The 15,734-nt window shown below is 28.6% G+C and overlaps 2 protein-coding genes and 1 pseudogene across 2 annotated transcripts in view; 2 read left to right on the top strand and 1 right to left on the bottom strand.

Annotated features, from left to right (window-relative positions):
- LOC130808165 (transcription factor MYB92-like) overlaps window positions 1-2,140 on the bottom strand; it is a 2,793-nt gene extending 653 nt beyond the window's left edge. Inside the window, exons 1-3 of the mRNA XM_057673624.1 lie at window positions 1,868-2,140; window positions 978-1,107; window positions 1-271 (exon numbers count right to left, since the gene is read on the bottom strand). The exon at window positions 1-271 is cut by the window's left edge and continues 653 nt beyond it. Coding sequence (XP_057529607.1) covers window positions 1-271; window positions 978-1,107; window positions 1,868-2,000 — 534 coding nt within the window. The 5' untranslated portion in view covers window positions 2,001-2,140. The remainder of the gene's footprint in view (window positions 272-977; window positions 1,108-1,867) is intronic.
- Window positions 2,141-7,463: 5,323 nt separating this feature from the next.
- LOC130808412 (uncharacterized) lies at window positions 7,464-8,159 on the top strand. The gene is made up of 2 exons (XM_057673887.1): window positions 7,464-7,533; window positions 7,627-8,159. The coding sequence occupies exons 1-2, from the start codon at window positions 7,464-7,466 to the stop codon at window positions 8,157-8,159; spliced, it is 603 nt and encodes a 200-aa protein (XP_057529870.1).
- A 334-nt stretch (window positions 8,160-8,493) lies between these two features.
- LOC130808410 (uncharacterized) lies at window positions 8,494-10,263 on the top strand (annotated as a pseudogene).
- Window positions 10,264-15,734: the final 5,471 nt, after the last annotated feature.

Here is a 15,734-nt window from a genome sequence, read left to right as displayed (position 1 = left end):
AGGAGGCTGAAAAAGGTGTTGTAAAAATTGAAGCTTAGCCACTTCAGTTTGTAATCTTACTGCTTGTTCATCCCATGAATTGTTTTCTATTAAATCCTTAAGGTTTGCTAAGGCAATTAGGTGCGGTAAGCTTGAAAAAATGTCGGTTCGAGGTCGGTGGGTCATCGGGTCAAAACCCATTTGAATAAGCTTCTTCTTCAAGTGTGTGTTCCAAAAGTTCTTAATCTCATTGTCTGTTCTTCCGGGTAAATGATTTGCAATTGCTGACCATCTAATGACATAAATAAAAATCATGGAACAATGAGAAATATAGAAATAATTAGTTATAGAAATTACAATAACGATAATATGGCCTTAAATAAAATCATATAGTTTGATTACTAACATGAAAATAGTGTGAGATCGTTTGGCACTATTACAAAAATATATTTTACATTAATTTAAGTTTACCGTAAACTTAAAGATAATTAATTAAACTCTAATGATATAAATATATAATCTCGACTTTAGATTATTTTGTAATAATTTAACATTTACTCTTAGTTTCGCTACAAATAATTTAATTTTTGTTTTAGTTTGGTAGCAGCATATCCTATTATTAACTATTATTTGTAATAAGGTATATTGTGGGCAAATGAATGACAAAGCTAAGATTATTAAAAAATAATCTAAAGGTGATATTTCAAATTTTCCTAATTAACAATGTTCTTACACATTTTTGGTTGTTATTTCTAGATTGTTTGGTAGTAATGTATTTTGATAATTCAAACTAAACAAATTTCGGGGTTAAAATTAGTATACGTTAGAAAATAGGTATGACTTGAAGTGAATAACAATTTTCTTAATAACTTTTAACCTACTCCACTGTTTCTATTTTTAAAACTAATTGAAATTAGTAAAAAAATCACTGTAGAAAAATTGTTAAGAAAACAAGGCCTTTTTTGGGGGAATTATCAGGGTAAGAAAAAGAAGCTCACTTGTTACCCAAAATAGCATGGAGATTTAGAATGGTTTGTTCTTCCTCAGGAGTAAATTTGCCTCTTTTGATATCAGGCCTTAGATAATTAGTCCATCTTAACCTGCAGCTCTTTCCACATCTGTTCAAACCTGAAACATATATTTAGCAAAATTAGCAACAAGTCTTATATGAGACGGTCTTATTATAAAATTAATTTATATAATTAGCTCAATTTTGTATGGGAAATTCCACAAAATGGTAATATTAAACTTTTATAAAACACCAATGGTAGCACTTTTGTAAGATTTTTTCACATAGTAGCATCCAATTTATGCCTTATCTAACTGTCGTAATATTTTTCCGTTAAATTCTTGTCAATTCCCATTTAATTCATCATTTTGACGTTTCTAACCTTATTAAGTGTTGCAATATTGGTTGTTGTCTTTATAATTTTCCTTACACCATTTTTATGTTCTTAAATGTCTAGTTCACCATTTTGACGTTTAACTCACCGTTTAATTCATCAACGCTCACAAATGTTTAGGGCAAATTATAAAGAAAAAAGCCAACACTTAATAAATGTCAAAATGGTGAATTAAACAAAAATTGACAAAAATTGAACGAAAAATACTAAGGCAGTTAGATAAGGCATAAACTGGATGTTACCATGTGGAAAAACGTTATAAAAGTGCTACCACTAGTGTTTTATGAAAATTCGATGCTAAGTTGTAAAATTTTTTTTTGATCATTTTAAAATTGTAAGTGATCATTTCAACCCAATAAATATACATTGGGATAGATCAATAAAGATAGTTTCACCGTAAAACTGTTTCATTCATCAATTTTATAAATTAGGTAATAACAATATTAAGGTCTTAATTAACCCTTAATAACAAATGAGATAGTTACCTGCAAGTTTAGGGAGAGCTCTCCAACTGCCATGGCCATGATCCTGAATAAACTTAACAAGTTTCTCATCTTCCTCAGGAGTCCATGGCCCTTTCTTAAGCCCAGTTTCATCACAACAAGGAGATCTCCCCATACTTACTAATTATAGGATTTCTATTAATTACTAGTAATTATGATGATAATTACTAGTAATTAGAATTAGCTAAAACTTTCCTTTATTATAACTTAGCTTGTATCCTCAATGTTTTTTATGATTTGGCTGCCTGCCCCCTTGGAGTCCTACCAACAACTATGATTAGTATTTATATGCACAAGTCACTCCTTTCATTAGTCTTCCACATTAATATTATAATGCCTAAAACAGCTGACTTAGGTGGGTATCTCCTATTGGCTAGTGTTTACCAGCACCTTCTCTTTTTTATAATGTATTTTAAAGTTCTTTCCGTTTAAAATATTTTGGTTTTAAAAAAAAGAAATTTGATTAATATTTTTAAGACATATTTAGAAAATAAATTATATTTATGTAGGATTTTTATAACTTTTTAATATATATTTTTTCTAATTTTTTATTATATGTATTAAGAGATATTAAAACTCAAAATTTGTTTTAAAAAAAATATGTAAAAAGTAAACGAAAAGAACAAAAAAGAAAGGAGGAAGTAAAATTTTAATATATAATTTAGATAATAAAATATTGATATAAGTGACTAATTTTTTTATCTTAAATTAACAAGTCAATTTTGATTTGGAAAAATTCTTTTAGATGGGTTATAGTTTGCTCACTTCAATCGTTCAACGCCCATTTAGTATGGACTTAGTCCACACTAATATTATTATGGACCAATATTTACATTTTTTAAATTTAAAAAATTAAAAAAAAAATTAAAATTAAAAATTTTAAAATTAAAAATTATTAAATTAAAAAGTTTTAAAAATTAAAAAATTAAAAGATTGAAATTAAAAAATTAAAATTAAAATTAAAAATAAAAATTAAAAAAAATTAAATTATGTTTTTAAAAAAGTTTTTTTTTCCAGTTACTTCAGAATATTTAATAAAAAGTAAATAAAGTGAAGAGAGTAAAAATAAAAGAGATAAAACTTAATCCATAATATTTTAATGTACACCAAATCTTAAAAAAAGCTTCTCATTTGAGAATTACATATGTTGGGTTAAATTTTAGGGATCGATTCTTTCTTTAATTTGTGTAGTGATCGATTTTTGACCAACATGCATGAACATCAGATTTTAGACTTAGGGATTAGAGATTGGAGATGAGGTGGCCGGTGTTGGGGTTAAATTGAGTCTAAAAATATATAGATGTTTGCTTTGGATTGGGGATTGGGAATGGGGTCTGGGATGGGGGAGCGAAAAGCATTAGTAATTTAATTCTATTTTTTTATTTAGTTTCATCAGAATTAAGTTTTAGCTCATGGATTGTTAGAGTGTTTAAAATACAAACCAACAATTGTATCTCGCTACGTATATTTCGTTGGTGTTGGATTGAATAAGATAGGACCCAACTAAAATAATGTTTTTCTTAAATATAAACACACACAACCCTAAAAGAAAAAAAAAGAAAATGGAATAGAAAATTTTTTCTTAAATGAACACACACAACCCTAAAAGAAAAAAAAAATGGAATAGAAATGCACATTAATTATTTAATTAGATGATCATACCATTTATTGATATTTGTATTATTCTACCTGTTTAATTACCTCTTATATGTTTACTTAATGTTCGCTCCTATATGTTTTGCTAAAAACATTATTAAAAACAATTTCAAATCATCAATATTCACTGTTGGATAAAATCTCATTTTGCTAAGGTTTTTTGGGGCCTTATATGTTGTCGCCTCAAGTAGAGATTATTTTACTTGTTGCTCCTGTTGAAGACCTTTAAGCTAGACTTTTGGATGGAGAACTAGTCCACCTCATACCTGGCGTTAAATATTCCACTTTAAATAAATGGTGGTTAAAATTAGCACTCGTGACCTCTTGTCACACTGGCTTCTGATACCGTGTAAAGGAACTAACTTAACCTAAAGCTTAAGCAAATGGTTGACATCCTAGAATATATTGTATACTTTAATAGTCTTTAATTATTCCAACAACATGAGTGATTAACGGAATTAGAACTTGTGATTGTCTATTATGTTAGTTTTTCTATGATATCAAGTGAGCAACTCAGCCAAAACTTTAATTTAATAGTTTTATATATATAAGCGAGTAATTCATTACAAAATGTGATAGGGTTAAAGAAGTGACTTAAGCAAGGAAGTTCTAGGCTGACATTTGAACATGAATGAATGTAATTTATATCTTCTTGAAAGATTCAATGAAGGAAATAATCATACAAATTTCAAACCAGTGGGATTAAAATACATAATTTTTGCTGAATCCAAAAGCTAAATCCAAGATTTTAGGTATGGTTTAAAGTAAAATTAAGGTGGACACCCAAGTGAAGTACAAGTAAAAAAGGAAATGAACATGATTTTCCAGACTGATTAGTGGAAAATTCTAACAAATATAAGAAAAAGATGGTCAAAAGAGGAAGATTTTTCCTAGAAAAAAATCAATTATATGCATATTGTAGTAATGTATTACACCTAATAAAGGCAAAGAAAGGAATTGACTAATATATAACCAAAATCCTAAATACTGTTTGGACCAAATTACACGTGTGGTAAGAAAAGAAAATATTTATAACATTATATAAAAAAAATAATATTATTGTGGCAGAGTTAAGAATTTAGAGGCCCTATTTATTTTAATGATGTCTTTTAAAATGGGACACTTTATTATATTAAAAGATAAAATTTTTTCAACTTCAAGAAAAATAATTCCATACAAAATCTATTGTAACATTATAAAGATAAAGGTAAAGGACACTCTTAACTTTCCGCATAAGGCAGGATCCGGTGGGTTTTTTTTTCCTGAAAAATGTGGACAAACCATACATGTTTCTTTCAAGGAGAGAGTACAGAGGATGCGCGCAGTCAAGAGACTTCCTAGGCTCCTAGCTAATACCTGCGTCCAGTAGTAGTCAAACCCCAAACCTTCTCCTCAAGATGCAGATACTCTATCTATTGAGCCACAAGCGTTTTTTTTACTGTACCTGTATTATAATATTGGATTGCTTCAAATATAAAAAAATTTATAAACAAATCACTTAAAAAGTATTGCTCAAAATCGAATTTAAATCGCACCATTAAATAAGGTCGGCTACCTCACATGCCCCAAGAACCGGCCATGATGTTATCATATAACTATTCTATGGAGAACGATTATGGATGTTTTAATTTTGTGCGTCTAATGACTTTGTTTATTTAAACCTAATAAAAGGTATTAGCTGCAACTAAGATAAATTAGTATATGTTAAACATTTAAATATTCAAATATCTCATAAAATGAGGGATATAATCATATAAAAACAAGACATATTTTATAAAGTTTTAGATTAAATATTCAATTATTAAGTCTTATCTCAGTTATAACATGGCCTTTTAAATACAATATATAATAAAGAAAATATGTCTTTTGAATTGTAGAATCCTTAGAATCGTATATTATCGTATAATTGCAACTAAAATTGTACGATTCTATCGATTCTACACAATTCTAAAATACTCCACAATGCTAAATTGGGCCTTAGCCCACTCAATGATTTAATTGAGACTCTTGACCGTATACGTTCTTCGATCCTAATATCTACTTTTTACTTTTTAATGATTTAATTGAGACTCTTGATCATGATATGATTATTTTATATGAACAACACAAATAGGAGTTAGGACTCTTAGATTTTTGATGAAAATTCTTACTACCTTCGAGCTGTTGTTTTTATTTATATTACCAGTTCAGACTTGGTTTCATTTGGTGTTAGTGACTTATTTTTTCATTGATTGTGGAAAATATTGAGGTTTTTCAATTTGTGAAATTAAAAGTATCAATTATGAACGTCATTTTCTGAATTATTGATTGTGAAAATTATTGAGCTTTTTCATTTGTTGTTATGAAATTATTATGGCTTTAAATTAAACTTTTACAATATAATGTGGCTTTGATAAATTTATTACAAGATTAATATATTTGGTATTGCTTAATTTACATAGGGATTATTGTTATTGTATCTTGTTGCTTTTATTTTAATTATTGATTTATGTGATTACTGTATATCTTTTATGTTTGTCAATTAACAAAAATATGAGAAAAAAAGGAAACAAATAAAAAGTGTATATATAGAAGTATATGTTTTTTGAATTATAACAATTTTTAAAAAATTAAATAGTTTTTGGTGTTCTTTGACGATAAAAATGGTTAAATAATATACATAATTTATTTTTGCGAAATTCTTGAATTGTTCGATTCTATGATTCAGTTTACGATGCGATTCTGAGAGTTGTTTTTGATTAAAGTTAATTTAACGTTTTTTGTTAATCTTGATTATAATTCACTCCATCTCTCTTTTAATATTTAATAATGAAATAAAAAACATTGCATTTAAAACTTCGAGTATTATGTATTATTAACTGATATTATAATATAAGTTTTGTGAGCTTGACTTAATATGAAACACAAATCGAGCTTATACATTTTACTTGAATTTGACATTCAATCTATGACTCAGATGTCAAGTTAACAAATTTAGTTTAAATAAATTAATTAGCATTTTATTTTTAAAATGAAGTTCAAATTTGTTTAATTTATAAAAATGGCTTATATTCAAATTTAGAGTCAGGTGTTGGATCAATTCAAGTTGGAGTCAGAGTTAGGTTAAAGTATTGAATTTTTTGTGAGGCCCAATTTTGTTCTGTCTTTAAATTGGACTCATATTATAAAATCGGATTTAGAGTCAAATATTACTTTCGTCAGATTCAAATCAAATTTAACTCCTTGGATCGGGTCGAATCGGGCGGATTCGAATTGAAGTTACATCCCTATTGTAAGTAGTTCGAAGTTTGAAGGATGTTAGAGCATGAGTAATGGTGATCTAATTTTAGATCACATGACCAAACTAGAGTAAATTTACTCTTATTGGTAATCTTAATTGAGGTGGGTTGGCAAAAGGTTGGAAAAAAGAGTCATCGTGTGACCCGTGAAATAGAACGGTCACCAATTTTTTTTCAACATTTCTGCCACGTGTCACGCATCCATTGGCCAAAAAAATCAGAAAAAACAAGAAACTACGGCCCCTGCATCCCTTTCCACGTGTCGCTTGGTCATTGGGCAACGAAAAAATACCCGTTTTTTGCCTTTAACGGCTATTTTCGTATTTAAATAATTTTTTAAAAAAAAAAAATTATACCAACAGTCATATTTTTTCGAGAAATGAGACCCATATTGATATTTTTTGACATAATTTTATTTTTACATATTTTGTTCTTATTTTCCTACTTTTTTGGTTAAAAAAAATACCAAATTAATCATTTCAAAAATCCCAAAAAAAATATGGATTCAAATAATCCAAATTATGGAAGAAATCCATGTAAAAAAACCAAGAAAAAAATCTTCTAACAATCAAAGTGCTCAAATTCAGTATCAAAATCCTCCGTTCAATCCTCCATTTTCTCAAAATACCTAAAATTCTCAAACTATGTTTCACCACCATCATCATTCTCACAATGTCAACTCTAATATTGATATCTATTCAACTCCAATAAGAGGTGAAAGTTTAGACGAAAATGAGATGGAGTACGATGATGATGATGATGATGATGAAAATGAAGGAAATGATCAAGATGATTAATATGGTGAAGATGGTGGAAATTCTGTTCATCATGTTGATGCTAGTCTTTACACCCAACCATCATTTCAAGATCTAGTTTCACATTTTGGTTCACCACCGAGCTTCAGTCAAATTGTTCAACCATCTCAACAGCTACCTAATAATAATGATGAAGCCCCTATACCTTCAAAGAAAAGTTGGGATTTGATTGAAGATATTGCTCTCATATGTTCAGTCATAAACACAAGTACAGATCCAATTGTGAGCAACAACCAAAAGATAAGAGTGAGGTGGCAGAAAGTTAAGAAAGTTTATGAAGCAGCGACGATGGAACGACCCCATCTGATCCCACGAAGAACCGCCGACATGCTTAAATGTCGTTGGGGTAGAGTTGCTCCAGCATGTTTGAAGTGGTCTGGAAGTTATCATGAGGCTCTTAGGAGGAAGAAGAGTGGCACGACAGACGAAGATGTGCTTAAAGAAGCGCATTTAATCCATCAAAGAAAACACGGTAACTTTAACTTGATTGAGCAATGGAAAATTTTAAGAAAGTATAACAAGTGAAAGCAAGTGGTAAAAACTAATCAAAAAAAAACAATTGGATCAACAACCAACTGGTGATGTTAGTAGTAAAAGTAGTGGGAAAAGATCAAGGACGGAAGAAGATTCTGAAACACCAACAAGTGAACCTCAAGGATGATCATCCACTCGCACCGAGGGTGTGAAGAAGGCTAAGGCTCGCATGACTGGGAAAATGGTTGCAGATCAATCAATTCAAGCTTTGAGTGCATTTGGAAAGAGTCTTCAACTTAATTCAGAAATAATGAAAGAGAAGGCAGAACTTCAAAAACAAAAAGAAGCCCGAAAACAAAAACAACTTCAACTGGAAGAATATCGAATGAATTGGGAGATCTATGAATCATTAAGCAAAAAGGAAACTCTTCAGCCATGGGAAGCTGATATGATTGTTCAAATTGGACAATACCTTCAGAATTATAATCGTCAGTAGATATTTTAATTATGTAATGTCTTAATTATGTTTTAATTATGTATTGTTTTTAATGATGGTTTAATTATGTAATGTTTAAAAATGATGTTTTAATTATGTAATGTCTTAAAAAGATGTTTTAATTATGTAAGGTTTTCATGCATTAGTCTTCTCATTTCTATCACCTTTTAGCATGCATTAGTCTTTTCCTTTCCATCACCTTTTGGCATGTATTAGTCTTCTTATTTTCATCACCTTTTTGGCATGCATTAGTCTTTTCCTTTCCATCACCTTTTGGCATGCATAATATTATATATGTGCACATCCAAATTCAATTGGATGTATAACTTCAAAATGAGCTTTTCTAAGTTCAATTTTGCCTCATCCACTTCAAGTTCTTCATCTTTTGAGGAAGAGAATGAACTAATACATAATATGGTTGATTATGCCTTTCAATACACAATTCCTCCCATTGTTTCAACACTACAACCAAGGGTGAGAACAAAAAAAAATGTCGAATTCAAAGAGACCATTCAAAAGGTCATTCCCAACTATTTAATGATTATTTTGCTGAAAATCCTACATATTCTTCTCGATTGTTTCGACGTAGGTTTAGGATGAGGAAACATGTATTTTTACGGATAATGGAAGCTGTCTCCAACAACGATCCATGGTTCACTACCAACATTGATGCAACTGGTAGAAAAGGTCTAAGTGCTTTACAAAAGTGTACCAACATACGGGGTGGCTGCTGATCAAGTTGATGAGTACCTCCGAATTAGCGAAAGCACAGCACGAAAAGCACTCACTCATTTCACAAAGGGAATAATCAACCAATTTGGGCAACATTATTTGAGAAAACCAACACCACAAGATTTGACGAGATTATTAGCCTTTAGTGAAGAACGAGGATTCCCTAGCATGATTGGTAGTGTTAATTGCATGCATTGGGAGTGAAAGAATTGCCCAGCAGCATGGAAAGGGCAATATCAAGGCCGAGCTGGTGTTGCAACATTAATTCTTGAAGCTGTCGCCGATCATGACCTATGGATATGGCATGCCTTTTTTGGGATGCTAGGTTCATATAATGATCTCAACGTGCTATATCGATCACCTCTTTTAGTTGATTTGTTTGAAGGAAGGGCACCACCTGTCAATTTCACGGTGAATGGAAATCAATACAGTATGGCTTACTATCTCACTGATGGCATTTATCCTAAATGGGCTACTTTTATTCAGTCTATTACTGAACCGCAAACAGCAAAAGCAAGGTTATTTGCCCAACATCAAGAAGCAGCAAGAAAGGATGTGGAGCAAGCATTTGGGGTGTTGCAAGCTCGATTTGCAATAATTAGAAAGCCCTCACTTGCTTGGGATGAAGAACGATTCTCTGATATAATTACTTCTTGTATAATTATGCATAATATAATAGTGGAAGATGAAAGAGATACATATACACACTATGCTGATGGTAGAGAGTTCATGGGAGATCGCCCAAAAGGTCAATCAGAAGGTACAAGTGGATTAAATGATGACTTTGAGTATTACACAGATATAATTGTTGATATCAATCGATACTTGGAATATAAGGATGATGTTGAAGATCGACAAACACATTTATCCTTAAAAGATGACTTGGTTGAAAATATCTGGGAAAAGTTTGGAGAGAACCGCAATTAATGTATCATTTAAAATTTTAGTTTTTTAATTTGTGTATTTATTTTATGTATGTGCATTGTAATATTTATTTGAAGTTAACGAATTTTTCTTAAATATTAAAAAGTATTTATATAAATTATATTTATATTTATATTTATTAAAAAATATTATTTTTATTAAAAGAATAATTTTTTTCAATTATAAAATAGTAGATCTATTTTAATCAAATAAAAAATTATATTAACTTTGTACATGAAAATATTATTATAAAAAAATAAAGATAAATGTTAGATAAATTAAGGGAGAGAAATTATAGTGGGGTAGAAAAAAAAGTAAGAAAGAGAGGATGATGACCTTTTAAAAGAGATCATTGTTAATAAAATTAGGTTGAAAGATGAAATTTTAGGAAAGAGAAAAATTGTAAAATAGTAAGATGACCTTTTTTTTGGGTGATGAGTAAGGATGTTCTAATTCGTTTTACACTAGTAGCTTGTCAAGAAATAATCTGAGGATTGATGGAGACACATTTGACCATTGTAAAGTCTGGTAAGCAAAAAGTTGGTGCAGCAAACTCACTTAATTTTCTAACCATCTTATTTTGCAAATAAACCACAGTTTAAAATACTAACAATGTCTTTTGTCATCATCTCCTTTGTCACTTCATAAAGCAAATATCCAACATCGCATCGGATCATTTTTATTTGCCCTCCATACCCAACAACCTTGTAGCAAAAGAAATCTTTTTAAAGCATAATCAATTTATAAACATTCAAGAAATATAAATACTTCAGTGGTACTAGCTAGATATCTAATAGAAATAGCCACCTCACACTCTAGAAGACTTCGTGTCCAAAATAATAAACTACTAATATACCACGGGTAGAGGAAAAATTAATATTGTCTTTAAGTAATATTTTTATTGGATCATATTTAATTTAATTCATTTATACTTTACTAAATTGTTTCAATGAGATAAATGTTCTCAAACCAATATGCTTATATTTGCATATTTTGTATTAGTTGGGTTTTTAAATACATTTATAAAACCTATTTTACAATTAAAACAAGAGGATGTGTTCTTCAATGGATGTTATTGGCTAGCTTTTAGCTAGATGTTAGGATTATGTATTAGCTTTTTTATATTGTTGTCTAATGTGTTTACATTTTTGACTTGTGCATTAGTTCGGGCTTAAGGCTTAATGTTATTTTCTTGACTTAATATAAAATTATCCATCGTAACGTTAACATAAAATTCCTTAATTTGGATGACCTAAATGTATCCTTCCAAACACTAAATATTTATGATATAATCCTAAATAAATACCACATTCAATATCTAACAAAGATTTGAAGAGCAAATAGGGTGCTAATATAAAAAACAAGCTAAATACTCACCTCTACATGTGCGCTAAAAAAACTCGACTACTTTTCATTTGTATTATATATTACACATGTGAACAATAGCTTTAGGTAGTGTTTGGCAACATAGTATTCATTTGAAAATTCGAAATTTAATTTTGACATTCAAATTTAAGAATTGTAAATGACACCTATATACTTGAAATTTGCAAATTTTAATAATTGACTAATTTTACATTGTTATTGGAATTATATGAAATTGACCCAATTCCATATTTTCAAATTCAAAATTCGCCTAATATAATATTTGCAACAATTCAACATTTAAAAATAAATTCTAAATTGTGATATGTGAAATATAACATAAAGGTTTTTTTATTATCCAGAGCGCAACCTAGACATACATGAGTTTAAATTTCAGAAAGTTCTTTATATTACAGAAGTAATTAAGTAAATGCCAGCACAAAAAATATAGGATTTTGTTTGAGAAGTAAGCAATATAATAATAATAATAATAATAATAATAATAATAGAGAGTAATATATGAAAGGACAAAATTTCTATATCAGACCTAGGTAGAGTTAATGACTTAAAACGTGCAGAGATTTAGTCCAAGTAACCATAAGAAAACAGACAAGTGTCAATTGAACTGGAAAGAGTAAAAAGCATGTAAGTAGGGCATTTGATTTATAGTACTTGTTACATACTCTTTTTATAAGCAGAAAACTGGTTATCTTATTCCTCAAGTTACATAATTTCCAACCTAATTAAGACCGTATACTACTCTAATGTTTTAGCATCTCTTCAGTGACCCCAACCCACTCAGAGACGAGAGTCAAATCAAATCTTGATGCAAGGATTATTCTTCTAAAATTTTCAATTGCTTATAATTACTAAGATTTTATTTAAGTATTCTTTTTTTTTTTTTTAATTAGACTACCATGCTAGAGCTTCTTTCTAGCTACTTTACCCTATTCATTTTTGAGACAAAAACTATAATAGTATGTCTAACTAGCAAAATACTCGTGTAATGTACGATTTTATAAAGTTTAAACATTTATAAATACTCACTCGCAAATGTAATTCATGATTATTTAAAATTTGTAATTTTATGAAGTTTGAGGATCATGTGTTTAAAGTCATTTTTAAAATATTAAGTAATTAATATTTTAATGGATCTTATTAAGTACTCCCTCCGTTCCTATTTGTTCTTCCTATTTGGGTATTTCACAAAGATTAAGAAAAAGAGAATCTTTGGTGGTAGTGGGTATTATTTTAATTATATAATAGTGGGAAGTAATGATTGTATTGGAAGTATGAGGTTGTAGTGGGTATTATTTTAATTAAATAGTAGTGTGAATGAAGTAATGATTGTATTGGAAGTATGAGAGAGAAAATAATTATAAATAAAAGAAAATGGGTACATTAAAAAAAGGGGGATTTTAAGGGGTAAAAGTGAGATAAAAACTTTCTAAAAATAGAAAGTATTCTAAAGTGGAAGAACTTTTGAAACTACCCGTTATAGTAATGTGGAAGATTAAAAAGGAACGGAGGGAGTAATAATTTTTGTAGGATAAAAAAAATAATTTTCTATTAAATGAGTATAATGTAAATATTAATGTAATTAAATCAAATTATTTATACACTCCAAGTTAATAATAACATATTATTATTATTATTTTAATTTATTTATTTTATTTTGTTCAATTATATATTCTTATATACATATCAAAAAAAGTAAATATAAATTTTTATATAAGTATAACATCTAGAGTTAATTCTTTTTAATTTTCCTAGTTAGGCTCATATTTAAACGAGGCATCATAATCATAATCATATTTATTACGTATGCCTCATTTAAGTGTTATATTTGAAATTTAAAGTCATATAATAACATTTGGAATCAAATGTTATATTTCAAATTAGGCATGCATAATAATAGAGTATATTATATTCTTAAAATATTCTTTATTTAAAACCTACCATCAAAATAATTTTTTTAATAGGGAAATTATTTTTGTATATATGGCTTCTCATCCAATTAAATAATTCCAAATGGCAAGATTTTTATACTTTTGTCATTTGTCATTTTTCTTCAAAATTAGTAGTATTTATAATTATGATTATGATTATGATGATTATTATGGGTTAAACGCAACAATATTTAGATAAAGAAGAAAAATATACTAAATAAACTGGTGTGATCAAATCTAAAATTAAAAATGAGATAAATTTCATTTATACACACTTACATTAAAAAGAGACAAATTAAATGGAACACAAAAATATTAGGTTAGTTGATCTTTCAACAAAACCACTATGCATCATCATCCAAGTTTGCTAAAAAATTATTCGAAAATAAAAATCTATTGAACAACACTCTATGCAACATCATCCAATTTTTCTAAAAACCCTATTTCAAATTAAAAATCTTATGAAAAAAGTTCTTGCATTATTTGGAAATTAGCTTTTTTTAGTAGTTTTTTTTAACAACTTTTATATCTACCGCAAAAAACTGACTTTTAAACCATTATTAAAAAGCTACTTTGAATAAGTTTTTTTATTGACTGTTGATTTTCCACTGACTTTTTCTATATTAAACAACCAATTGTCAACAATTGATATTCACCAAACACTTTCATATTACTTGGCATAAACAACTTAAACAACTAACTTGTCACCCAATATTATAACTAATTAAAACAGCCAACAATTATAACCAACAGTTGTTTGTCAAATATTGTATCGATTTTTTGACAAAGACAAAGCATGAAAAAGTGGAAGATTGCTTCAATGAGATTACTTGTCGGACAGGCGTAATCAGATTAAATAATCCAGAGTTTAGGTAGAAAATAGCTAGAGTTATTTTATTTGTTTTATAGGTTTTTTCCTGAACGATCCAGAAGATAAATTGTTTGCTAAAAAAATTTATAAAATAGATAGTAATTTTTCTATCCCTCTCAATTTGTTCCTTATAAAAATTTGACATACTTATTAAGAACTACTTTAGTTGATATGAGAAAAAAATAATATTTAATTGTCTGGATGGTTTTAAATAGGCGAGATGTAAGTGCATGAAAAGGTAAAAGACACTTCAAGTATTCCGTACAAGGTAGGGTCTGGGTTGGGGTTTTTATTCTAAAAATGCAGACAAACCATACCTGCTTCCCTCAATGAGGGAGTAAAGAGAATGCACGCAGTCAAAAAACCCTCCAGCTGATACCTACGCCCAGTAGAGATCGAAACCTTAATCTTCTGCTCAACATGCATATGCTCTATCAATTGAGCAACAAGCAAAGTATGTAAGTGCATGAGAATTGAAGAAAATAGTTGGAACTAATAACAAATAGTACAATAAATTATAAGAAAAAAATTAACTAAGAATGAATAATATTCTAATGATATTATTTGTTCTAATAGTTTATTTTAGCGCAGCTTTTTCGAAAATTCTATTTATAATGTAGATAGTTATTTGTAATAATTTTTTAGCTGGAAACTGTTTTTAAATTATTTATGGAAAATTTAACTTTAAATTTCTTAGTTTTATCTTTTCAGATAGTACAATTTTAATCTTTTTGATTAATATATAAAAATTTCACTTTTATATAATTTATTTATTTGCAGTAATTTGTTGCATAATTACGCTTTTTTTTGAAAATCCTTAGCAGGCACACGCCTTAACCACTCGGCCAAAGCGACTGATTGTTGCATAATTAAGCTTGTACAATTACATTCAGATTAATACGGATCCCTAGAACTGTTATCAAGTGGTAAAGAAACCAAAAAGTAGATATATAAATGAGATTTTAATTTTGTCTGTCCTTTTTATGATACCACAAGTTCTTTTATGGTCTATACTTTTTTTTAATACTTAATCTTACTTTTCAATTTTATTTAATATGATTCATACAATTTGAATAAACGTACTCATCCTCAACCTTTGTATCTAATGCATTTGTTACATGAATATGTATTAGAAGAGTATATAACACATTCTGAAGCTTCAACTATCAATTTAAGTTTTAGTTGAGTTGATTCCTTAATATGGTGTTAGAAGTCAACGCGACAAGAGTATATAACATACCTTGAGGTCCTAACAATCAGTTTAAACTAATGGTTGAAACACCATGATA

This window comes from Amaranthus tricolor, chromosome 3 (genome assembly GCF_026212465.1).
Source record: "Amaranthus tricolor cultivar Red isolate AtriRed21 chromosome 3, ASM2621246v1, whole genome shotgun sequence".
NCBI classification, from domain to species: domain Eukaryota; kingdom Viridiplantae; phylum Streptophyta; class Magnoliopsida; order Caryophyllales; family Amaranthaceae; genus Amaranthus; species Amaranthus tricolor.
This window is presented reverse-complemented; position numbering and strand designations above follow the sequence as displayed.